Source organism: Protomyctophum bolini, assembly GCF_963924005.1.
Source record: "Protomyctophum bolini genome assembly, chromosome: 6".
Classification (NCBI taxonomy): Eukaryota; Metazoa; Chordata; class Actinopteri; order Myctophiformes; family Myctophidae; genus Protomyctophum; species Protomyctophum bolini.
In genome coordinates, this window is record NC_137867.1 from 12,305,957 (window position 1) to 12,333,212 (window position 27,256).

A 27,256-nucleotide genomic window follows, 5' to 3' on the forward strand; every position below is an offset into this window, starting at 1 on the left:
GTTTTTCAGGGAAAAAAAAATATTTTTTTGAAGTCCGTTCTAAATGGGTTAAAGAGACGGTCTGACTGAGCATACATGAGAGAATGTCATTGCAGCAAATAAGACATATACGTCGTCGTGAAGTTAAAAGCAGGATTTTATTTCTAAATATGCTACAAGTCAAATGGCAAGAAACAAGAAATCTCTTTCATCTGTGTTTTATGTTTGTATGTTTGTGTACCCCTGAGCACCAAAATCCAGCATTCTACTAAACGCACTGGATTCATCCAAGATGAGAAAAAAAAGGGAAAATAAAAGAAATATTTAAAGCTTCATACATAGCGAATAAAGCCAAGTATCTAAAAACTACCAGCATAGCATAGCTAAAATACAAAGTAAACAACAGGTTATTTAAGTAAGTACATAAGTGAAAATCCTTTTTTTTCTCTCTCTTTACTCTTTGTCGCCCCAAAAGCTGTCACTTTATTTTTCTATTTTGTTGTTTCGCTCTGAATCGTTGATTTAAATGCTCTTAAAACAAAGAGAGCTCCGCGGCGATGCGGCTCCCAAAGACTCTTTGGTGAGAAGGATGACGCCCTCGTGTCACACGGTCATCAAAAAGGTGACCCAATGGTTGGCAATGTTTTTACACGTGTACCCGCGCCTTCCTCCATGCAGCCTCCAGCAGTATATGTACAGTTAACTCTGACTTCGCCGAACGAAACGTGCCGACAACGGTGCAGCTTTCAACGGCGAGTGTTTTCTTTTTAAAGGAAGGGATGAGGATAATGAAACAGTCATGAGGAATAATAGACTGTGCCAGTACTGTGTTCACCGTGGTGGAGAGGAAGGGACTAGAAAAGACTTACATCTAGGATTACCCAAAGTCAGAATGAACGATTTTCATGATTGCGGTTGTGCGCTTTTCTCTTGTGCTCTCGTTCAAAGGTTCTCTCCGGCCCCCGCATATACAGTCATGTCCTTCAGTAAAAGAAATAACAAATAAAAAAATCACCTTCGCAAAAGGATGTACGGGGCGGGGAGTCGCCTTGTTGAACGCTTGCTACATTAAGGATGGATCGACGGATACATTCTTCGGAGAAATAACTTAAGAGTTGAGCTGACGTTCAGGTACGGTGTCGTATCGTACGCTCGTTTGTGGCGTTTTAGTTTACGTTTACCACGTGTTTAGCAGGAGACGTTTGTGACGCGTCGCCACTCCGAGGCAGGACAAGGGATGCCGTTCGTTGGGCCGAAACATTGCCAATCTACAAGCACACAATGCGTTGTGATATGACACATGGTTAGCTTGTAGATCGGTCTTCTGCTACGTTTTTATGAAAATATTAAATATCAAAGTGGAGTAGGTGATATTTTTTGGTTAAAACTTTCTTTCTTTTCTTTTAATTTAATGCTTTATATTATGATAGTAATCATCATCGTCTATTAGTTCCCTCTCCTGATTAGATCAAATTTGTATACCCCAACCTGAAACTGTATTATTTATTATATTTTCTGTTAGACCTGGAGAGACAGGGAGACCCCTGTTAGTGAACAAACAATCTACAGCAATTACTATCAACACATAGAGCTACTGTATATAAAACCTATTTTACAAAACATCACATACTTCACCTTAACCCCTGCAGGGGATATATATATATATATATATATATATATATATATATATATATATATATATATATATAATATTCAGTAGCATGGTGCGTTTGAAGCGCTTGGTATTTCTGCCGCCACGGGATGTAACAAGCACAAGGTGACATTTAAATGGACACCCTCTGAATGCCACCCATCACGTCCACATAATGACCTGAATCCTGAAGAAAACATGTTTCAAGTAAACACTGGATTTAAACAGACAACAAAACCACCTTCAACAACACAAAACGAACAGTGGCTGCTTGACTTTCCCTTGTCAAAAATGTATGTTTTTCCTTTTATATATATATATTTTTTTTCCTTTTTTTCTCCTTTTTTTCTTTCTTTTTTTTTAACATTGCTATCTATACATGAAGTCACACTATATATTATCAACTTTATGAACAAATGTCAGCCTGGAGCTGTGCGTATGTATACTTTAAATTGGATTCTATTATATATAGAGAGAGCATTTTTGCCACACGGTTAAAATAAACAAGCATTGTGAAGGAAGTTGCGTAAAATTCCCCCAATATGGTCCACTTCATATCCCCTTTGTCTTAGAAAGCATATTTCCTTTTCTTTTCCACACAAAAAACATGTTGAGCGACCACAAGTGGGCACATGTAAAAACTGGCAATTAATTAAGAGTGTGTACATGTTTGTTGGCACAGTCTATGACGAATGAGGTAGATGCGTGTGTTCATAGAATATTCCCTTCTTTGGTATAATTATACAAAATATGAAAAGAAAACAAAAGAAAAATCCAGTGATCTGTTGAAACAAAAACAAAAAGTGGCTTTACAATAAAAAATAATAAAAATGAAATATATGAGGTATATCTTGTATTCATACTCTACTATGTCTATTTACAGGTAGATAGGTGAGGTATTCATGTCTGCATTCCAGAAGACTTTTTTTAAAACAAAATAAAAAGGGTTTCGCAAACAAAGTGGTGAACGCAAATATTCTGCTGACCCGGATTGAATGTAAAACAAAATAAATAGAAATTTGAAAATTACATGGTTTTTTTTGTGTCTTTTTTGTTGTGTTTTTCCTTAAACAGGCTTAATACACCCATTATATATGTCATCAAAACGGTTTCCCCATTTCCCTTCATGATAAAGAAAAAAAAATTGATAGTTTTAGGAAGCAAAGCAAGAGACAGAGCGACAGGAAGAGAGTGAAAGAAAGAGAGTTGAATAAAGTGAGAAACATTCCACTGTTTAACCAATTCAACCCCAGGATCCATATTTTGACTGCAAACTTTAGCAGGAAAACAGCAGATCGACAGTCAAGCACACAACGTGTGGATCGGCTATTTTCAGCGAAAACAGAAACGACACCAGCATAGAGCCCTGAGGGACTCCGCTCAACCATACGGGATTTAAGTGGTGAAGCTTAAATTATAATCCATTGCACGACGGCATCGCCGGAAAAAAATCCCATCAACAAGCTAAAGCGTCGCGCTGCGACCCGTTGTTAGCTTGTAGATATTTTTAAACGAGCAAGACCTTCGACTTACAGAGTATAAAATAGTCTTTCTTTAGACACAAGTGCATTGCTAATAAAAAAAAAAGGGAAAACTGGATTCTATTCACAATATAAAGCCACTGCGTGATTGAAAAATTTGATTATTCTCTCGACAACATGTCATGATATGTCCTGCCGTTTTGTCCTCTATAGTTTAGCCCGTCACCTCTCAGAAAAGTCAAAGAAGTGCTTTTTTTACCCGTTGCTTTGGTCGATCGGCATTTCTACGCAAACTAGACGCCAGGGCTGATCACATCAGCGTTGTGCTTCTATCTGATTGTAAAAGCTTTCACAAACATCATTGGTACATGTCATTCGTATAGCGGCACGTGTGGGCTGAGAGTCGACCCTTAAAACCTTTTCCTGAACTTTAGGAAATCACATGCGACGTGTTCACGCTGCAGCTCCCGGCGCTTCCGTCTTTTCTCACTACAGGTTTTGTGAGTATGTCATTCTGAGTACCCGACAAGTGGAGCAACTGATGTGAACTTGCGATAAGGTGCATCTAAAGATATATATATATATATTGTGGAAAAGTATAGGAATGTGAATGAATGAGAAAATTATTGTGATTATTTCAATTTAAGGAATTCATTCGTCACAGGTAGACTGGAGATATTTTTGGGATAGTGGATTTTTGGTATTCTGAGCTGTATGCAGATCTGTTGTATCTGTAACAAAAACAAAAAAGGCTGAAATATTTCAGTTACGTGTCATGAATCCATAATATATAAAGGCTTCAGTTTTTTAAATTACATCAGGTAAAAAATATTAAAGGAAAAAATAATGTCCACAATGTTTTTGAGATGCACCTGTACACACCTGTACAATGACGGAGGCATCGGGAAAGAGTGATCACTCGTCATCTGGACAGATTGTTGCAGACTTGTTGCGCAGAGCTGAGTAATGCAGAGACCAAGCATCCTGTGTGTAGATACAATAATACTTGGTGTCTTTAATTTAAAGGACCCCAAATTTGGTATGCATTAGGCTACTGGACCCCCATAACTCTCAGAGTTACAGACCCGTAAGGGTCCATTTAGTTCCTAATAATCAACAGTTTAGCTGGGAACCCCCTCAAGGACCCCTGGACCACCACTGCACTACACCGCTGTCATACCAAGGATGAACTTTGTGTTGATTTAATTGTTGACAAGTTTCCTTTTTAGTTTGATCGATGACGCTAAATCTGTCACTCTCTTTGTTTTAGTTTTTTTTAAATGAAGCGACTGTCACCTTTGTGCTCAGACCACCTTCCGTCATCTTCAAACTTTTTGTCTTTGGTATCCGCTCTAAGCTACGTGATTCTGACATCTGTGACAATGCAAAAAAAAACAAAAAAACAAACAACAGCAAAAAACCTCTAAACCGGTTCTGCAGGTTCCGCCGACCTCATCCTCTAGTCGAAACGGAACGGCGGCCCAGAGTCTCAGTATGGCGGCATCCCTCCGTGTCCCACTTCTGACACCACTCTCTTTTTAACGATGTTCCAAAGCTGCAAAGAGGCGTCTTTGAGGAAACCAAAGACAGCTGAGTTCCTGTGCAGCCTGAGCAACACACCAACATTTGAATTACTATACTTGTGAGGACATCAGCATTTTTGGATGGCAATTGTATAAATGCATGCCGTTTTTTTACCCTAACCCTAAAGCCAAAAATAGCTTAGCACAAGTGTGCGTCGTGAGCTTGTAGAGCTGCTATTTTCGACTATAAGTTGCATACCGGTAACTCCGAACCTCTAAACATCTAATCCTAACCCTAACTTGAATCTTTTGCCAATTGTAAATTGTTTGCCTAAATGCGCCAATCTGTTTTAACCATAAAACTACTATGTCTACGCTGTCTGTTTCTCAAATGCTGCTATAGCCTATTTGTGGGGACATCACAAGTATAGTAATAAAGTACACGCACGTACGCACACAGTGTGGAACGTACAGGCGTGTGTCTGCTGTTGAGTAATGTGTAGTGTGTGTGTGTGTGTGTGTGTGTGTGTGTGTGTGTGTGTGTGTGCGTGCATGCGTGCGTGCGTGCGTGCGTGCGGCCGTGCGTGCGGCCGTGCGTGCGTGCGTGTGTTTACATAAACGTATGTGGTCTTATAAATCTATGGGTTTGCTGAGCCATACAGAACCATGTCGACATCATGGAAGCTGGGTCCAACAACAGCAATAGTCTCTCTCAAGGGGGGTGGTGTGGGGGGGGGGCGGGGTCTGTATCTCTGACCGCCTGGTGTCTTTAGGGACGGACAGACGGACATGGAGGATTCAGAGATGGGGTGGGGGGGGGGATTGCGGAGAAGGGGCTCATGGGGATGGGTTTCCGTGTCCGTGAAGCGAGGAGGAAGAGGAGGTGGTGGAGGAGGAGGAGGAGCAGGGGTTCAGGGTGGGGGGCTGCTGCACGGGGGGAAGACCCGGACTGCTCTTTCCCTGAGGCTGACGAGAGCTGGAGTGGTTGGCGCGGTGGTGAGCGCCTCCTCCCGCCATCCCCGCCATGGCTGGCTTGCGAGCGAACAGCGCTCCTAGAGGACAGGAAGGGCACAGGTTAACTGCAGAACTGTCTGAGTCAAAGATAGCCAACCTACAAGCTCACAGTCACAAGGTGATGTGAACCAGTGTAGTAAGCATATACACAGTACATCTGCTAATTTCACTGAATGTTCGCTTACTATGACATGCCCAGAAATAGGACGCTAAGGTTCACATAAAGACATTCATTAACATTTAAAATTTAAAATTTAAATAAAAATACATTTATTTTAGTTAGAAAAAAACTCTAAATAGCACTTATTACAGTATACATGTAGCATAGCGGTCAGGATACCAATTTTACAGGATAGATACTGGAGCACAATGGGTATGACCAGGCTTCCACAAGCGTGGGCAAAAAATTTGCGTAAAAACGCTTTGCCCGCTACAACGCTACAAGTTGTAGTCGCGCACCCGGTCTGATATATGGTCTGGGGTTCTTTCTCCTGACTGGATGACATTTGTAACCACCTGGAAATGTTTTTTCTTTTTAAGAGTTGGGGACAGAGGTTACTCTGTTACTATGCAGTGGTTCTCAAAACTTTTGGAAATTGATGTGTATTTTCGGAAAATGTTTTGTGCCAGGGACACGCTGAAGAGATGACTTGCGGGCTTATTATATATTTATGTAATTATTAAACATTTACCAATACTTTTCCAAACAAAACAAAAATCAAAAAATAGCAGATGTACAAGCTACAAGGTTCAGGGGCAGAGTGGCTTGTCTGGCTCTTTTGAACCACGTTGAAAGTCATGGGTTCTGTAAAGTTTCAGGTCATGGAAGATTCTTGGTTACACTTCATAGTGACAAAAGAAAAGAAAAAAGGGGGGGGGGGGGGGGGAGCTATCTATCTTTCTGGATGAAGTGTCTTTCTGGAAGGAAGCTCTCAGCTAGATATGATGGCCACTTCACATCCAATGGAAGTTTCCAGTAGAGGGCTTATGCCCTGACATGAATTGCCTTTCTTTAAAGGTAATTACGGCCCCTCCGCTCGAAGGCACAAGAGCTGCTTCTCCGGAGGCTAAAGTGGGCCGCCCTCCCTGCACTCCCAGGCGCGTAAGACAATAAGCCCCCATCGACCTCAAATCCACAGGCCCAATTCTGAGATATTTAACTTTTTTAACTCTATTGGACTGCCACTTCATTACGATGGATTTTATAGCAAAGACATCAAATTGTGCAGAGGACTAAGCGCCAGGGCGCTGCTATAACTTATTGAATTTCCTGCCTTGCAATTACATCAGCAAACGGCTCCTCTATTTACCTGTGTAGACAACTCCATTTATTTCTATTGACATGTTGATGCTGCTAATGCCGTTGGTAGACAGGTTCAATGCGGTCTCTTGTCTGTCATCTGTCAAGAGGGGAGGCAGAGAGCGAAAGAGAGAAAAACTCAATACCAGGCATTTAGAAAAGGAACACAAGAAGCAAGAGGGGAGCTCCGCTCAGAGTATTGGCGATAACTCAAAGAATGACAGGATAAGGAGCAGTTTATTAAAGAGTTCTGGGGGGTAGAAAGAACTGTCAAAAAGATGTTACGACCATTTGTATGTGTCCGTTATCGCTTGCCGTCTCGTGTCACGCAGGCGAGTCCCTATCGCGCCGCACAGTCGAGTGTCTCTGGGGAACTTTTGACGGCTCGCTCTCGAAGAATCAAATCGGAATCGGACTGTAACAGAAGGCGCCTCAAATGTGGATGTGGCACAGAACGCCGGCCAGCAACAAAGGGCTGGCAGAAACCTTGCATCTCCATATTTATTTACTTTATTATATATTTTATAAATTTGTATCCTACTTCATCGTACAACAGTGTCGTGCAAAAGTGACGAGGTAGATTGTCAATTTAGCAAAAAAAAAACTATGTTTGTGTCTGTCTGTGGTGTTAGAAATATTGAACCAATGAAAAGTATTAACAATGGATCCATTGGAACAAGGCTACGTTCGTTTCTTGAAAAGTACGAGTTTTGACACACAAGGTTGTGTGCCACCCGACAGCCACGATCTGAAACATAATAAAACAATCCACCCGAACAGCCACGATCTGAAACATAATAAAACAATCCACCCGAACAGCCACGATCTGAAACATAATAAAACAATCCACCCGAACAGCCACGATCTGAAACATAATAAAACAATCCACCCGAACAGCCACGATCTGAAACATAATAAAACAATCCACCCGAACAGCCACGATCTGAAACATAATAAAACAATCCACCCGAACAGCCACGATCTGAAACATAATAAAACAATCCACCCGAACAGCCACGATCTGAAACATAATAAAACAATCCGTGAACTGATGCAAACGAGCAAAACGCGCTCGTTCACGTGCGCCGTGCCACGGACACAGAATCCTCGCATCTTGGTGGAAGAGCACAGACAAATAATAGTGTTGGGGGTAGGGGGGGCGCTAATCTTTAAATGACAGTGTTTATGCTTGAGGGAGAGAGCCAGACGGGCCAGTGTGTGAATTAACCCGGGAGAGATTCTCACTCATTTTCCCATCAAGTATTAAGTGCAAAGCCTGCTATTATGACTAATATGAGAGGTGCAGTGATGCAGACAGCTATGATATCACACATGGGAAGATCGGGCTCTCATTCTTCCTTTAACCTCTATCATTAGGTAGTGACTTATGGCTTCGGCGTGAATCCTCGCCTCTCTGCACCTATCAAACCGCACCGAGAAGACAGCAACATTTTTACTCATGACACCTGCTTATTTTTGCCCCTGGCCGCGAAAACGCTATTTCTTCATAAACATCTCGCAGCTTGCAGCTTTTTTGAGTCCGTCCGTCCGTCCGCCCAACCCCCACTTTTGAAATTGCACATCATGATGTGATGAATTGTGCCTGTGTTAGTTGGCCTGGGCATCGCGCTGTGATGCTGGATTCACCACCCATCATCTTTAAAAAATAAATACCATTAGTTGGTGAAATGTTGAAATACTGTGCATGGAGCTGGATGCCACTTCATTGTGATGGATGTTGATAAACTACATTGCAGCTATTCAGTATTTTAGCCGTGACGTGAGCGCCTCCTCCAGAGATACTTCCGGGTCCTACTTTTGTGTTCGCTTTTGTGTCCCCATAGAGTTATACTGTGTTCCTCCGTCGGACTAAATCGGAGACGAAAACAACCACGAAAGTCTCATTTTACCGCTTTCCTTGCAACAACAAAGCTACTGGTCTCCCAAATCTGGCTGTGACAGGCTGTCTGCCCCGCACTGAATACTATCGCCATTTTCTTTCATTGTCTCAACTAAATCCTCATTAATGCAAACTAGATTCAACATACTCAACCCTGCACACATTCTAAATATGCTCCCAAAATATTGTACTGAGAAAATGGACTGTTACCACCTTCAATAATAAAGATAATAATAGTCTTTATTGTCTCCACATCATATATTTTCTTTGTCATGGACACTTGTACAGAACATTAATAATTCTACTCAAGTTGGAAGCATTAAGACCCATTTTAACCCCCAATGGCTTCCTTTCTGAGAAATAACATCATTGTAAAAAGATGCACGCGTTTAGATATTCTATTTACAATGAGATGCGGACGGGAGGTGGTGCCACTTGGACCCGGACGTAACGTAGGACTACAAAATGACGTCGGACTTAAATACAGAATCACATGTTTGGTTACATCAAGGAAATGAGGGGTATTTCACTTTAAAACACTTCTGGGGTCATTTGAATGCCTACTCTGGCTTCTAGTGTGCACCCCAGAACACTTTAAGTTGCTTGATTCAATATTTATTAGATAGTTGATATTCATTTGACCTATATATGTAGTACGGCGGATGGGGGTTTAATAGTTTAAGCTTGCAACGCGTCACAGATTGCGAAATTATATAGATTATACAAATACTTGAATCTAATTAACCAGCTGGAACAAACATTATCTTAGATACCACACAAAGTCGGACATAGACATCATCAATTTGAATGTGTTCATGTTTCGTGGCTTTACATTAAAATAGTACCATTTCACCATATGTTAATGATTAACTACTAGATGACAATAGTGATATTGATAACGGTAGCGATAGCATAACGAAAATGATAACGATATAACGATAATTATAGCGATAGCAACAATGATACTGATAACGGTAGCTGGTAAATTAATATAGAGCTTTTATCCAAAGCTCTTCACATAGATACCATTCAAGGCAACAACCGGGAGCAATTATGGGGTTCAGAGTCTTGCTCAAGGACACCTCGACACCAAAGCTATAGGGGAGCCCGGGATCGAACTTGGTTCCTCGCGGTTCCCATCCGGCCAATATACGCCTGAGCCATTGTCACCCTATAGTGACACTGATAGCGATAACGATGATGATCAGGATGGCGATAGTGATAAGGAACGATAACGATAATGCTAACTTTAACGCAAATGCTAACAATACTGATAACGATAACTCTAGCGGTACCTCTGTCATTGAGTTTGATGTTCATGGGTATCTGTGTGCCCATGATAACCGGCTCGAAGGACCAATTTGTTAGAAATATGAGGATCGAAGACCAATTTGTTATGTATTTCTAAGGGATACATAGCCCTAATTATGATAGATACAGGAGATATCTCACGGGGAAGATACAGCTATGATATGAACATCAGTGCAGAGACTTCATGATATGAACATCAGTGGGACACAGGGCAGGGTGACAGGGCACATGTAAACTACAAATGAGTCCCGAAATACCTATCAATAACAACAACAACGACAACAATGCTAACAGTAGCGATGGCGCCAGCGGTATACCTCTGTTGTTGAGCTTGATGTTCATGGGCAGCTGTGTGGCCATGGTAACAACAACAACAATGCTAACAGTAGCGATGGCGCCAGCGGTATACCTCTGTTGTTGAGCTTGATGTTCATGGGCAGCTGTGAGGCCATGGCCAGCAGGTTGTGCTGCAGCGCGTGCTGCATCAGTCTCTGCTGCTCCTCGGCCAGGATCATCATCTTCTTCTCCGGAGGCTCGCCGCTCTCCAGCTTCTCCCGGAGCTGCTCCAGAGCGGCCGCCTGCATGGCGGCGGCCGCCTGGGCCTGGGCCGCCACGGCCTGGGCGGCCGCCGCGTGCGCGTGCACGCCATGCAGGGACATGGGCATGGCCATGCGGCCCGGCAGACAGCTGGCCATCATGGGCTCCTCTGGGTGGGAGGAACAACAACATGTGGGCCTGTGATTAGTGCTAGATCTTGACATTCCATGTCGTCGCTGTCTCCAAATTCTAATGGAATTAGAATTCCAAATTCAAATGGAACCAAATGGACCATTACGCGTCCATTTGTACACTCTCAGAATTGCTGTATACACCCGTAAGGGGCCATTTGGAACCCCCTCAAGGAACCATGAGGGTCCCTGAAGCACACTTTGAGACCCACTGGAGTGTTTCCAGTGAACCAACACATACAACATCAGCACCCTGACTGTTTGACCAGAATAGAATGGAGCTTTCAAACCTGTGCAGGAAATAAGGAAGCAGCCCAATGCCTTTCAATATGACTGCTGTGCATAGAGCATTTGCTGGTCATAAAATATAGTCAGATGAATCACTTAGAAATGGCACAATGCCCCCCCCATCCGTTGTGTTATTGTCGTCCCCCTCCCCCTCCCATACATTCCACAGTATGGCGTGACACACAGGGAACATCGACATCTCTCTCCTTTTTGTCGAGGAAGTTCCTGCCAAGATGTTTCCTCTTTGGGAGCATGCAGTGACCACACTGTGCCCACAACACTACACCAGGATGAGCGAAGTATTCATAGGCTACATGCGACCCCATGGCGGCTGTGAAACTGTTTCAACTTCAGAGGCCCGCCGTAGCCTGATCATTCAAACTGGCGGGCTGAGTTCTTATACTCGGTTTGCAGCCGCGTGGCGCATAGTCGACAATAGCCGATCTACAAGCTCGTATAGCTTATGTTGTTTTCGGCATGCGACGCCGGCGTGTGACTAATTATAAATCAGGCTTGCAAATCACGTTGTTGATTACATGTTGTGCAGTGACCTATTTATTTAAAAAAAAGGGGAACTGGCATCATGCTAAGCAAGCGTGGGCATGAAACTCGGCCCACGTTTGTGGTTTTGTGTGTCGTTCCTTGTGTGTGCGCGCGTGCATGTGTGTGGGTGCCGCTGTGTTGTTTTGTGTGTGTTTTTGTGTGTGTAGTCGCTCACGAGTCTATGACAGCGGATGGAATCAGTGGTGGAATGGACATCACACGTCTCTATATATAACCCTATCATGCATTAGGTAAGTGGTGCATTTTACAGCGCTGTTATCCAAGGCACTAAACATGGCATTCATACACCGATGGCAGAGGAAACAAGGCATCAACCTGTACATCGGGAGAAATTAGGGGTTCATCGTCTTGCTCAAGGACACTTCGACACTAGCTCTAGGGAAGCCCGGGAGCTACTGGTGTCCATGGTGCATGGTTCTCACCGCAGCCCAAAGTAATATGTACTTGGCCGAGGACGCCCACCTATACAAACATGTTGTGCCAGGCACTCCCATACAAGATTTGTGTTGTTAAAATGTTCCACTTATTTCAAAATCTTTAAGGATTTCTTTGCTTTACCCTTTCTCTTATGGAAATCACAAAAAGCGATGACGCTTGCACAAATTCCATCCACTGTTTAACAGCTGCAAGCCGGCGATGTGACAATAAAGTTGTGTTCTGATTCAAAACATTTTTTTTAAACATTTTTCAGGCCTAATTTAAACATTAATAGTGACAGGCCTATAATGGTGCAAAGTCCTGCTCACCTTTCTTGATGATGGGACCTTGGGTCATGTGCACCCCGTTGTGCGTGGGCATGGGCAGGTGGGACATGTGGTGGGACATCTTGGGGGAGGAGAGAAGGGTGGGGGTCCCCACGGGGGAGTAGTTGAAGAGGGCCGAGCCGTAGCTCTGCCGGCGGCCCTCGCGCCGGTTGCTGTCGATAGCTGCCTGAAGCTCGCCGGGAGAACTGAGGCCCCGCTTTTCACATTCGTACGGGTAGAGGTACTTCATATACCTGCAGATACATAGATGCATAAGATGGATACATAGATAGGTAGATTTTCACATTCACACGGGTGGAGGTACAGTGCATCATATACAGTACCTACAGGGATTCATGTAAAATGCTACAACATCACAATCTATTGGTTACCACAGACAGACAGGCAGGCAGGCAGGCAGGCATAGCCTGGTTAATAAACCAGACCGAATCAGCCGAAAAATTGCCTGCCGGCGGATTACGGTCTGGAGAGGCTCAATTGTACGCCCATTTCCTACACCAGAGAAATGGGGCGGCCAATCGGGACACGGTATGCAATATGGGCGGGCTTTGGTACAGTGATTTTCAATGCTTGAGACCTTTGACTGACAGTAGCTCTGACCAATTGCGTCAAAGAGAAAATGTTTCAACCCGCCGCCCTGGAAATGAAATCCAAGCTGAGCCTCCCCAGACTAATATCCCGCGGTCCGTGCGATATTAGTCTGGTTTATTAACCAGGCTAAGGCAGGCAGGCAGAGACAGAAATACAAATGCCTTCCAATTGTAGATGTGCTGTTTTGGAATAGGCCAAGCATTGTAATAGGCCAGATGCTTTCCAGGTTTTGGGGACGTAGTGGCATTCTGACTGCGTGGCTTCTGCGTGAGGTTAGGGTTATATAGGGAGAGGGTTAGTAATGTGGTGAGTCGGAATGGCGATAAGTCGGAACAGCAGGCTTTGGAATGCCGGTGTGTAAACCTCGGTTGTGATGGGTTAAAATAGTGAAAACAGCAGATTTACAAGGTTTATTTACGTGTTGTGAACTTTCAGTTCTGATATTTGTTTAAACAGTTTGACAAATTTTGCGACTGTAATTATACGTTGATGCCAATAATACCTTTGTGCTTCTGTTCGAGTCACATTTTGATTTGAAATATTAAAGGGGAATTCCACTCATTTTCAACATTTTACCATGTCATTATAATATACCTTAGAGCTGTTGTGTGGAAATAATAATAAAAAGTCCCCCCATTCCGTGTTTCTTAGAACTGTAGGTCTGAAAAAAACCATTAACACGGTGAAGTACATCTTGATGACATCATCAAGATGTACAGTACTTCACCATGTCAATGACAACAGCTCCGAGTTATATTAATGACATAGTGAAATGTTGAAAATTAGTGGTATTCCCCTTTAAGTAACTTGTATTACATTGAGTATTTGCATAATCTGTGGAAACTGAGTAGTCTTTCCAACACTGACATATTCAGTAAGTAGATTTGTTGCTAATTGGGCATTACAGGTGAGCTCTCCAAGTGGCGCGTGAGCGTGGTAAAGATGGCAGGGTTGTTGGATGTGTCATGTGGCAACATGCCGCCATCCATCAAGTGCATGACAACATGGATCCAAAGCCCTGCGCCTCTATAATGCCATAATTATCATGAATCAACACTGCAATCCACCACACAAACACCGTCTTTGCACAAAATAAATGTTATTGTGTTTAATGAGCGTGTCTGTGGACAGTCATAATCAAAGGTCAGCCCTTATTTTTATATTCATACGGGGGAAAAAAAATAAGAAGATGGGAGAGTCTAACCCTGGACTTGGGCCTGAGTGTTACACACTGTGAGTATCTAACAAATCCTTATATGAAAAGTCATCGTGTAGTTGTGTGTGCCAGGGACCCTGTTTGCACAGCTTCCATGCGCTTTAATCCTGGCATCCCTAAATGTCATTATATTGTCAAAATATAGCTATATATATATACATATAGTGTGTGTGTGTGTGTGTGTGTGTGTGTGTGTGTGTGTGTGTGTGCCTGAACGTGAGTCTCGCGGGGAGTTGCGTATTGTTTGGTTTTGGAGGAGAGGGGAGGGGAGGCGAAGGGCTGCGGACAAGTGGAAAAACAGAGCACTTGCGTAAAAAATAAAGATTCACGCTCGCAGGTTCCATTGATTATAGAGGCAGCGTACCGTTGCGGACTCCCCACGCCAATTCCGCGCCAATTCCGTCACCAGTGTAGCCCGGCCCTTAGTGTGTAGTATACACAGTGCTGTGGTACTGTACTGGCAAACAGTGTCTTAGTGTGTAGCACAGTGCTGTGGTACTGTACTGGCAAACAGTGTCTTAGTGTGTAGCACAGTGCTGTGGTACTGTACTGGCAAACAGTGTCTTAGTGTGTACAGTGCTGTGGTACTGTACTGGCAAACAGTGTCTTAGTGTGTAGCACAGTGCTGTGGTACTGTACTGGCAAACAGTGTCTTAGTGTGTACAGTGCTGTGGTACTGTACTGGCAAACAGTGTCTTAGTGTGTAGCACAGTGCTGTGGTACTGTACTGGCAAACAGTGTCTTAGTGTGTAGCACAGTGCTGTGGTACTGTACTGGCAAACAGTGTCTTAGTGTGTAGCACAGTGCTGTGGTACTGTACTGGCAAACAGTGTCTTAGTGTGTAGCACAGTGCTGTGCCACTGTACTGGCAAACAGTGTCTTAGTGTGTAGCACAGTGCTGTGGTACTGTACTGGCAAACAGTGTCTTAGTGTGTAGCACAGTGCTGTGGTACTGTACTGGCAAACAGTGTCTTAGTGTGTACAGTGCTGTGGCACTGTACTGGCAAACAGTGTCTTAGTGTGTAGCACAGTGCTGTGGTACTGTACTGGCAAACAGTGTCTTAGTGTGTAGCACAGTGCTGTGGCACTGTACTGGCAAACAGTGTCTTAGTGTGTAGCACAGTGCTGTGGTACTGTACTGGCAAACAGTGTCTTAGTGTGTAGTACAGTGGCAAACAGTGTCTTAGTGTGTAGTACACTGGCAAACAGTGTCTTAGTGTGTAGTATACAGTGCTGTGGCACTCAGGAAGGGCTACAGTACTCACTGTGTTCGTAGGGTGAAAGCTGCGCTGGTGATTGAGGTAGGGAGGTTGAGGCCTTTGGTGATCTCTCGCCATATTTTCTTATTGATGACTTCCACTAAGCCGCCTTTCTCTGTGACCAGCTTGTAGAGCATGTACAGATCTAACACCTGCTTGGCCATGATAGGAATCCGATTCACCGGAGTCCCTGCAGAGGGGAAAAAAAGCCAAAACACAATATCCACAATCAATTCCATTACCGCCCTGGTTCCTGGTTCCATCGACGCCTTCCCACAACGCGTCTTACTTATAAGACCAATCTATCTACAGCCAGTCAAATGCTTTGACAGCTCTGGAAGGCGAAAAAGGAAATTATTTTTTTTTCCTTTCTCTTTTTCACACGCTGCCATACTTCAACTCAAAGTTAAACTTCACGACATGTTGATCTTTAGGCATAATTCACCACTTTCAACCTGGTGGCCCTATTTTGGGCATGTCATCATAAGAACAATTAATGAATGAAACGGACGGACGGACCAACAAACGAATGGAAATAGCCTAAAACCAGGTCAAAAATGTGTGTGGATCCAATGTAGTCCTTATTTAGTCACAAGCTCTCATTGGTTCAAAAGCCCACAGACACACTTCACCACTTTTGAATAGTGAAACAATGAAGCTGATCTACAAGCTCATAACAAGCTGCGTTATGAGCTTGTCGATCAGCTTTTTAGCTAAGTTATACATGAATGAGACACAAGGTTTCTGCCCGATATCAGCGATAATTAAATAAAATCATCCTTAATTGTTGATTGTTTAATTAAAAGAATGCAAAAAATGAGGTGAAAAAACCTGAATATAAAGTGCTATAAGACCGGCCAATGTGAGGTCAATCTCCAACAAACACGCACATGCGCACGCACACACGCACGCGCACACACAAACACGCGCACGCACACACACACACACACACACACACACACACACACACACACGTGCACGCAACAACCGGGGGCTCTTAATTAGCAGAATCAAAGCAGCTCCCAGATAATAATTTGTACTCCACAATTTAATGTAAAGGCAATAAAGAGTGAGGCGAAGGAACGGCCGGAGTCCTTTGTGCTGCCGATCCGCAGTGGCTTGACCCCGAGATAATTAACCTGCATTCTGCTGATAGAGGTCCATTGTGCAGCCATTGGATTTACCATAATAGCGATCGATGGCCGGTAGAGAAATATAGTGCAAACAACTGCACTGGGGTCTATACGGTGGAGGGGAGGAGGAGGGGGGGGGGGCTGTGAAGTATCGTCTGAGATGCTAAAAACACATCAATTAACCGCCGTATTTACGGCTTCGTTCGGGAGGAGAGACACTCTTAAAACAAAAAAAGATTTACCCGCACATTCCCCCATTTTGGAAGACAATGCCGGCATTACATCTAAAAGTCACACGCACGCACGCACGCGCACACGCACACACACACACACACACACACACACACACACACACACACACACACACACACACACACACACACACACACACACGTATAGCCAGGTTATTACTGCTGAATCCTGGGTGTTAATGTAACTCTGAGAGTGTACAAATAGACCCAGTGCATGCCGGTTCCAGAGTTACAGGGTATACGTGTATGTATAGTATACCCATGTATAGTGTCTCTCCTCCGAATGAAGCCGCAATTGCCAGCATTAATAATTATATTTCCGGAGTTACAGGTGCATTCGATTCCTTTGAAAAGATATTTCGGAGCCCTTTGGATTTGGCCATATCTAAAGCCACACAATGCAACTAAACTCTGTAAATGAAAAGTCAGCATGCGGGTTGATTTACTCAAAAAAATGTAATACAAATTACAATAAAATCCATAAATGAACAATGAACTTGAAAGCCCAAGTTCACAGGGTGGAACTGCAACCAACCAATCTGCATGGTAGAGTATGTGTTAGTACAATATAAGCTCTTAGAGCGGCAGATGTTCATGGTGTCTCACACGGAAGAGACGCCAGGTTTGAATTCCATGTAGAACATAGCAGTTATGGATTGATGCTTTAACCACTTGAACCCCGTATACTCCATCGACCGGAGTCCCCCAGGGGGTCCACGCCATATTAGGCCTCATGCTCCTTTTCTTTCCCTCGGCGCCAAATCCCCTCGCATTATCGTTGTGACAGGCCTGTAGACCTGCTATTTTCTTGCCGAAAGTTTGCCCTAGAATAGGGATGTGTCGGCAGGGACTTATACACAGGCTGAGTGATGGAGCACAGCGACTCACATGGCTGTCACGATGCAAAGTATACGACTAAACTCTGCCAACGCTGTCATCAATGCCATCAATGAGGACCAGTGTGGCAGCGCAATGTACGCTCCATCAGTGGGTCTCTAACTTCAAGTATTGATATGCATCTGGCCGCGGACCATCGTTTGAACATCGTCGTGTGTGCCATGCAGGGACCCGGTTTGCACAACATGCTTGCTTTCATGCACTTTAATGCGGGCATCCCTACATGTCATTATATTGCAAAATATTGTAAAAAAAAAATAAAGAAAAATTAAAGAAAATAAAAACTATATATATATATATATATATAACTATATATACACGTATACTGTACATATACATACATTGTGTGTGTGTGTGTGATGTGTGTCTGTCTGTGTGTGTGCATGTGCGTGTGTGTGTGTGTGTGTGTGTGTGTGTGCGCGCGCGGCCTGCGCGTGTGCGTGGCGTGCGCGTGACTTGCGCGCATGGTCACACGTGTGAGCCGTCTCATCTTTTCTCGGACGGATACGAAGAGGTGTGACATGCAGTCAGTGTTTGTAATGCACGTAACTGCTAAGGTGTGGCGAGGATCCATATAACAATTATTTTGTGCAATGCACAATAGGCCCAGCAAACGAGCATGGAGGCAATAAATAAAACACTAGACCCAATAGGTTTTGTCTGGGCAGAATCTGAACGCCCGACAAGCCTCTTAAAAGCAGATTTATGTGCCTTCGATAGCCATCGGCGTGATGTATTTGTCTCGGCGATGGCCTGAAAGAGATATCAAGAATAAAAGAGTGAGGACAGCCGGCTTTTGTCAGCACAAACTATCTGATCACACCATTGGTCATTATGACAATGAGCAGTGTGTGTGTGTGTGTGTGTGTGTGTGTGTGTGTGTGTGTGTGTGTGTGTGTGTGTGTGTGTGTGTGTGTGTGTGAGAGATAGAGAGACACTTGCTGCAGGTGAACTACGGTAAGAACCTTCTACTTCATGCGAGTACAGGATGTCCATCTTTCGATACTTTATGTTTCTACTCCACTACGTCTATACTGTAAGAGGCAAATGTAATATGTTTCTACTCCACTACGTCTACTGTAAGAGGCAAATGTAATATGTTTCTACTCCACTACGTCTATACTGTAAGAGGCAAATGTAATATGTTTCTACTCCACTACGTCTACTGTAAGAGGCAAATGTAATATGTTTCTACTCCACTACGTCTATACTGTAAGAGGCAAATGTAATATGTTTCTACTCCACTACGTCTACTGTAAGAGGCAAATGTAATATGTTTCTACTCCACTACGTCTACTGTAAGAGGCAAATGTAATATGTTTCTACTCCACTACTAATTATTTGGAAACTTTAGTTACTAGCTCTGCCGATTTAGATTATCATTACAAAACATACAGACTTAAAGGACCACTTCACCACTTTTCAACCTATCTTCATATAATAGGTCATCACTAATAATCATGAAAACAATGGCACGATTTTTTTCTACTCTACATAGTAGGGCTGTGGGCAGTTTAGAAACCGTCTTCCAGTGACATCATCATTAAGCAGATTTATTTTTTAAACAAGATTTTTTTACAAAATGATTTCGATTTTCATTATCGTGAGAACGATGGCTTCCATTTTTGCATTGCAACTTTTCAGGACTAGAAAGCCTGCAGTTTCTATTAGCTTGTATTCCCCATCGATGATGTCACTGGAAGACGGTTTCTGAACTGCCCACAGCCCTCCTATGAGACACAGACCGAGTAGAAAAATATTGCACCATTTTTTCATGATTATTAGTGAGGACCTATTATATGAAGATAAGTTGAAAAGTGGTGAAGTTACAGACAATGGAGCATTACTTTGCACATTCGCAGTACATTTTCAAATACAGGCCGTTACTTGTAACAGAGGATCTCTAGTTCTCTACAGTATATTGTAACAGAGGATCTACAGTATATTGTGGGCTCATTACTTTTAGCCTCTGAAACCGGGAAAGCATCTGTGTCATTTTTTTTATTTTAGCGTCGGCTATACAAAAATAGCAGATGTAGCTCACTGCGAGCTTATACATCTGCTACTTTTGAACATCTTTGGAAAAATCATGAAAGTGTGAGAACTGCTGATTTAGACGGCATTTTGTGGAATTTGCCTCCGGGTCAAATGTATTGGTTACTCAGCCCATGGAGACTATAGAATTCAAGTCTGAGTAATACACAGGAAAAAGATAAGTCATTTTGGGGGTAAACCATCTCTTTAAGTAAAACATCTGAATACCACCATTGAACACTTGAACAGAATCTTCTGTCTAATCGCTCAGCAGGTAAAAAAAAAAAAGAACCCAGCAGGTAGTTAGTAATGTGTGTGTGGTGGTGGAGTAATCATGTTTCTGCTTGGCTTCATGGCTGATGCCTTCACTTTGCACCTGCTAATGGGATTGGAATCTCTCCCCATTGACTCTGCAGTGTTCCGTTACGCCGCCCAAATGAACGATTCGCCAGGGTATCGCGTGCGCACGCGCGGGGGGGTGGGGACACACGACGACACAACAGCGGACAACAACTATTTATCTGCGTTCGTTTGCCTGTGTTGGAACTCCCCGATGGCCGCCAGGTGAGCTGGGTGGGCGTGAGTGTAGTGGTTCTTAACCTTTGTTCTATTGCCCTGTTTGATCTGCAACGGGCCATGCACGGACCCCCATGTTTTTATTATGATCACTACTTTATTTGGATTTTTTCCAAATGAACAGAAAAAACAAACACACCATTGTGTGCACCATTGCATGTGTCACGTCACTGTAATGCTGATTTAACCTAAATCCATTCATTTACACCTCGGCCCATTCTACATAATTACCTTCTAAAATCACTTGTTCTCAAACTTTTCTGTGCCCCCCCCCCCGCCCCATTTTTTTTTGTGTTAACAAGATTAAAGAGATTTTTCAAAAATGTTCAAAATAGCTATCTGCTATTTTTGAACGGCCAACGCATAACATCTAAAATGACACAGATACTGTCCCGGTTTTAATGGGTTAACTTCTCAGGGCCCTGTCTTCCGGCCGGCGCCAGATCTGAATCAGGTTACCATTGAGCTAATAGAGCCTGCCTGCTTGCTCAGGGGATAAAACCAATCTTGACCATCACGTCAAAACTCATGTCAGATCCTTGTGTCTAGGTGAGACATGACCGCTGACGCCATCTATAAATATCTCATTAGAAGAGCAGGGAGACTAAAGAAAACCACACCAATTATATTTACTAGAGATATTTGACACTCATTTTAACAAAAAAACATATCACTTGCAACCCCTTTAGATGAACTAAATCAAAAGTAACCAAATAACCTGTAAAAGTAACCAAATCGACCATTTTCTGTTAAATTACTAAATCAACACTATCTATAAAACAAAGCATTATGAATACTCACACTTCCCAACATGACTATAGTGTGCAATGTGTGCATTTCAACGTATATGTTTACATATATTTCCAAAAACAAACGCACAGGAAAAGCAGCGCTTCCTAAAGTCTCCGTCAGTCACGGAATGTTCATCAAACATTCTGCCGCGCGACGCTATATACCTGATAACTTCTCTTTAAGTCAACAACATCCTGTCAAACCCTTTCACCTCGCCTTAAAAACAATAAAGCCAAGACAAAAAAGAAAAGAAAGGCCAAGGAAGGAAACTTAAGAATAAAAAAACACACACACACACACACACACACACACACACACACACACACACACACACACACACACACACACACACACACACACACACACACACACAGTACTAACCAAAGTAACTAAGTACATTACATTTACTCAGTACAAGTACTGTACAAGTATTTCTATATTATTGCAATGCTTTATATTATTTATTTATTTATTTACTCCACCAACGTTTTTTACTTAAAAAAACCCCACATAACCTTAACCCATTTTGGGGTGTTTTAAACAATATGTTATAATTTAGCTATTGAAAAATAGCAGATCTACAAGCTCATAGCGCGCCACGCTATGAGCTTGTAGATCTGCTATTGTAGATCTGCTATTTTTGAAAAATCGTGAAAATATTAATTTCAGAAAACTTTAGAAGATTTAGAAGATTTTTTTTAAATGTTGAGGTCAGGCCTAAATGGGTTAACTACCCCCCCCCCCCCCACCCCCCCACACACACACACACACACACAGCACCAACGTGGCAGGGGCGGTGGATTTAGTATCGGGGGGGGGGCGATCGAAGACTCAGTCAGTGAGTGTTTGAAGCAACTCTGAAGCAAGGGCCTTTTCTTCTGTGACTTAGTGCTCTTGAGCCATTAGCTACTGCACAAAAGTTGACTTATCTGGAGAAGAGAAAAGTGCTGATGGTTCCATCTGGGGGAGGGGGAGGGGGGAGGGGTGTACCATCAATTAATAAGTACCAAGCTCTAGGTGGGCAACAGTAAATCAAAGTGTGTATTTATCATCAACACACAAAGGGGGCCAACACAGCTATTGTCTGCTACGGTTTGATGAGCAGCACTCGCACAGAGCGATCGTTCACACTAAAATCCCCTTCCTTTGACTCTGAGAGAGAGAGTGGGATGATGGCTGCAACTGTCCATTCTTTTCTTTAGTCATTAGCCGGTTTGATACATCAACAGATAGAAACTACTTGCGTGTCATTTTGTAGTCTGTTGCAACACGGTGGAATGCAGAAATAGCGAAAACAGGCGATCTGCAAGCTCACAAACAATACGCCGCATCAGGATGCTCGGGGGAATATATCAGAGTTTGTTTCTCAAATCTGATCAGACGTGTAAACAGATTTGATATACCGTTATTGTTTTCATTACGGCCTCGCAGATCAAAACAGCTGCCCACAGCCCCACACTCATGACATCATTGATACAGTATGTGTTGCAGGTCCATTTGGGTCCATTTGGTTCCATGTGTACACTCTCAGAGTTAAATTAACACTGCTTTTACGATATAAAATATAAATGCCATTAAATGGTGGCCCGTAGCCTAATGCATGTCGAACTGAAAATGGTTGAAAATCACTGGTAGAGCCGTAACATTTTTCTCTTATAGGACTCCCTGTATATCTTTTCAAATGGGGGTCTGCAGGCTAATAAGTGTCAATATGGGGGTCCTTGGCGTGACATTTGAGAACCACTGCTGTATTAAAGTGACTTTTTGAACCGTTTTATGTACGACTTGACTTGAGTGGTAAGAAGAACGTTCTTCTGACTGAGACACACGTCTTTATTTATTTTGAATCTCATTTCAAAGCAAAATCTGCATGGTTCTCAAACCTTTTCATGTCATGGACCCCCAAATTGACATGTATTTGGCCATGGACCACCCCTTCCGAAAAGGTTCTGTGCCAGGGACTTACAAGAGAAGATTTGTGTAAAACACAATGTTTGTGCAGATGCACAAGGTCACTGCGAGCCAACTACCGTACATCTGCTATTTTTGTATAACCAAATAAACCAATACAATTCAGTTGAAGTGGTTACAATGACTGTGATGCTATATTGCGGGGGACTGCAAAATAAAAACTTTATTTACCAAAACCAACGTTTCGGCCTCCGAACGCCACGTCTGTGGCCTTCGTCAGGTATATTAAATAGCAGCGCATAAATGACAGGTGAAAGTCGGTTGTTCTAGTATGGACACTTGCAATGCCATAAACAACGCTAAATGTCAGCTGTATACATCTCTGCCAATCGAATCACATGGACAGTATGTAGTCATAATAGTGAGCAGATGGCATCTACAGGAGCTGTATATTGTTGTGAATGTACACATGATGGGAGTGTAAATATAACCCTGGGAAATTGACATTCGTTCATTGCAGTGTCACAGCTGTCACAGTCATGACATTAAATTGGACTATCAATTCCATTTGGGTCCATTTGGTTCCATTTGGACACTCTGCCCATTTCCCACCGGGGTTGAACTGGTTCCGTAATTTTTTACCCGCCTAATCTTGAATCAGATCACTGCGTTTGTACCAGGGGGGCAGTCAGACAGATATTTTGTGAAGCCACTAAGGAAATCGGGACTTCCTGAAAGTTCATATAGCCTAATGGCCTGTTGTGGCGCTGTCATTGTGCCCAACTTCACCTAGACTGTATTACCTTAATAAACATGGTCATGAATACTTTCTGCTTCCAGTCACTAGTTTAAAGTCTCATTTCTCATGTCATAATATTCTTTTTGGAAAATTATGGTCCCATTTATAAAAACAATGCCCATAAAGTCGCGTATGTTCTGAGGGGCGTGGCTACCGTTACAGTCTATGATCGGGAGCCACCCCCCGTTCGAGTCAAAATAAAAACCAACGAAGAAGAAGGGGGGAAGTCCCGCCTCGTTGTCTGGGCCAGCCAATGGCCAGCTGGGCCCAAACGGATCTAGAAAGATGGCGATTTACAATAGTCAAGGACTGACAGGCTTCATCTTATGTCCATATCAGACCCAGAGAACAGCTTTGTCCATATTTTTCTTTACAGTCTATGGTTTGTACTGAAAATCAATTGGTTACACTAAAAGTTGGTCCGGTACTGGAACCAAAAAGTGGGCGTGTCACTAGCCTATAAGATTTGTCTCTCGTAGATGTATTTTAGCGATTCTGACATTTTCTAAGGTTCTCACGCCCCATGGCGGGTAGAACGACACCAAGGTGCTTACGCTGCTGCCCCAATTGGTTTCAACTTGCGAAACAGTGCAAACAGTGCCCCTATTTGGCCCAAACTTCTGCTCAAACAGGCGTGTCACTCTTCTACTGGTTGGATATAACCAATGGAAAAAGCAAGCAAAAAAAAATCATTAAAAAAAGGGAAAAGGGAAATTGTAACTTGGCGGTTGAACTTCCCCCATGGCACTTCGACCGATCGTATTTGACACATTGCAGGGCCAGGTCTGGAATCGAACCTGGGGCAACGGGCTGGGCTCATTCAGCTATGACGCCCCCCAATTACAATGGGTCTGCTTAAAACAGGTGGAAGTGCGGGCCGGTCGCGTGGGTCGGTTCCGTGAACCAAGGTTTCAAGAATCTAGAACAGAACCAGTTCTAGAACCAAAGTCCTTTTGGTGGACAAGGGGAGAGATTCCAAAAATAACGGAAATAGCAGATCTACAAGATCTTTGTTACTGTGAGATTTTCAATTCTCACTATACTGTATATATATATATATATATATATATATATATATATATATACTATACTATACTATGTATACATATATATATTGAAAGTGAGAGAACTACTGTAAAATGCCAAGTGCAGTCCAATACGCACCCACGCACACGGCAGCTCAGCTTCTTCCCCGTGTAAGAAGAGCCAGGGTCTCTCTCTGCAACTCATAAGAACCATGTGACGAGCTATGGTTGCCTGGCAGCTAATGATTAATGACCCAGAGGCCAGGGGGGGCACTAAAGGGTCACGGCCCCCCCAGGACAAGGGGGGTAGAGGGTAGGGGGGCAGAGCCTGCCTGCCTGCCAGGGAACTGAGATGACATTGAGGCTCCACATTCACTTTCAAACTGACTGGCCCACTTGATTCAATGACAGATCGGAGAGCTGATTTCTGATTTGAACCTCGGTAGGGCGCGCGCGCACACACACACACACACACACACACACACACACACACACACACTTGCTGTGATACACCCCCCCCCCCTCATATAGGACAGAGAACTCGTATATGATAAATTATAATTGAAAGTGATGAAACGGACTAAACTTACGGTAACTATAATGTGCGAGCGGAATTTGAACTGGAACGGCATCAAATGTAAGCTTTGTTTACGTCCGACATAGGGATTGGCAGGTGTTAAAGTGTTGACCTGTTTACCAGCCCCATGTCATATTAACAACTCACCATATAAACCCTAACATGGTTGAACGGAGTACATCAGGGCTGTATACTCGGTGCTTCACAAACCTTTCGGGTCGAGACCCAAAAGAGACATTAGATGGTTGCCCTCAATGCGATTTTTACATGAGTCGTGACCCAGGAGAATTGGTGTGTGACCCACAAAGGTGTCCCGAGCCACCGTTTGGGACGCTGCACAACAGAAAACAGTATTCTCTGTTGTATATTGATTGATTGATTGATTTATTCACAGTTTGCAGATTTACAGTACATCTCAAGCACAAACTCAATACAAAGAGACTGTTAACTGTGAGTGGACGACCCAATTAAGCATTACACTTGTTTACAAGGAGGTCCACCGTGTTCAATTCATCAAAACATTTATAGACGAAAATACAAAAATAGACACTTCCATATAGTCAAAGCCACCGAGTGGCGTGCTGTGAGCTTGTAGGTCTGTTATTTTTTGAAAAATCGTAAAAATGCGGCACAGATCTTTGAATAGGTATATATATTCTTTTTCAAAGACATTTACCAACCGCACATACACAGGCAGCGCTGGGTAAGATTTGATTAAAAACGGGGGGGGGGGGGGGGTGAACGCAGTAATTTAAGCTGTCAATGTGGGATCAGAACAAATGAATATGATTCAGGTCATTATGGGTTCTTCTCCTGCATGATGGAGAACGACCCGCGTGCGTTCGGCTGCCTGGAGAATCAATAGCCACGCACAATACAATACAGCTGGATCCATAGGAGGGTGTGAGACTACAGTACCATGCCGCTTTATAGGACAATCCCCATTATGAGAGCCTGGCGTGCGTGTGTGTGTGTGTGTGTGTGTGTGTGTGCGTGCGTGCGTGCTTGCGTGCGTGCTTGCGCGTTTCGACTACAACTATGACGAAAACTAAATTGTCGACTATATATTCTTTCACTGACGAAAACAAAATAAAAACTGAGCTATATGAAAACTAAACATTTTAAAATAGTTCAAATGGCCGATCTACAAGCTCACAACGTGTTGATGTAGATTAGGCTATTTGAACAATTTGAACAAGATAAGTAAAACATGGCAAAGAAGTTTAGGGATAAAGGGTAAAGCGTGCCCACGATAGGGCCGTTAGAGGTTGGGTTTAGGGGTTGGGGTTAGAGTTAGGGTCGGCTCCGATCACATGATTTTCAAAAGATCCGAATCGGGGAGAAAAGGTCGGATTTTGAATTGTCTAATGTCAATTTCAACTGTTGTGTTTGTGCTAGTTGTTTCCCTTCTGGTCCCAGTCAGAGATCATCAAACAAAGACTAGTCACACTCCGAGGCGTGAAAGAAAACCTGTGATTAAAACAAAGGAAACGCAACCCCCCGCTATATGCATGATGGCATAGGTGTCTGTAGTACTCTCTCTGAATGAGAGATACAAGAGTTATAACTTGACTTCAGTTCTATAAGCTGTAGAACTGTATTCACTCTAACTAACCAATACATCGTTATTTTGCTATGATCCCATGGTTTCTAATAAAAGTATAGTCACATTTTCTGTTGTGTTGCCTTTCA

At 43.2% G+C, this 27,256-nt stretch overlaps 1 protein-coding gene across 1 annotated transcript in view; it reads right to left on the bottom strand.

Annotated features, from left to right (window-relative positions):
• Positions 1 to 118: 118 nt before the first annotated feature.
• arid3c (AT rich interactive domain 3C (BRIGHT-like)) overlaps positions 119 to 27,256 on the bottom strand; it is a 94,354-nt gene continuing 67,216 nt past the window's right edge. The window contains exons 4-8 of the mRNA XM_080766608.1: positions 15,576 to 15,759; positions 12,486 to 12,736; positions 10,569 to 10,865; positions 6,959 to 7,048; positions 119 to 5,686 (exon numbers count right to left, since the gene is read on the bottom strand). Coding sequence (XP_080622734.1) covers positions 5,472 to 5,686; positions 6,959 to 7,048; positions 10,569 to 10,865; positions 12,486 to 12,736; positions 15,576 to 15,759 — 1,037 coding nt within the window. The 3' untranslated portion in view covers positions 119 to 5,471. The remainder of the gene's footprint in view (positions 5,687 to 6,958; positions 7,049 to 10,568; positions 10,866 to 12,485; positions 12,737 to 15,575; positions 15,760 to 27,256) is intronic.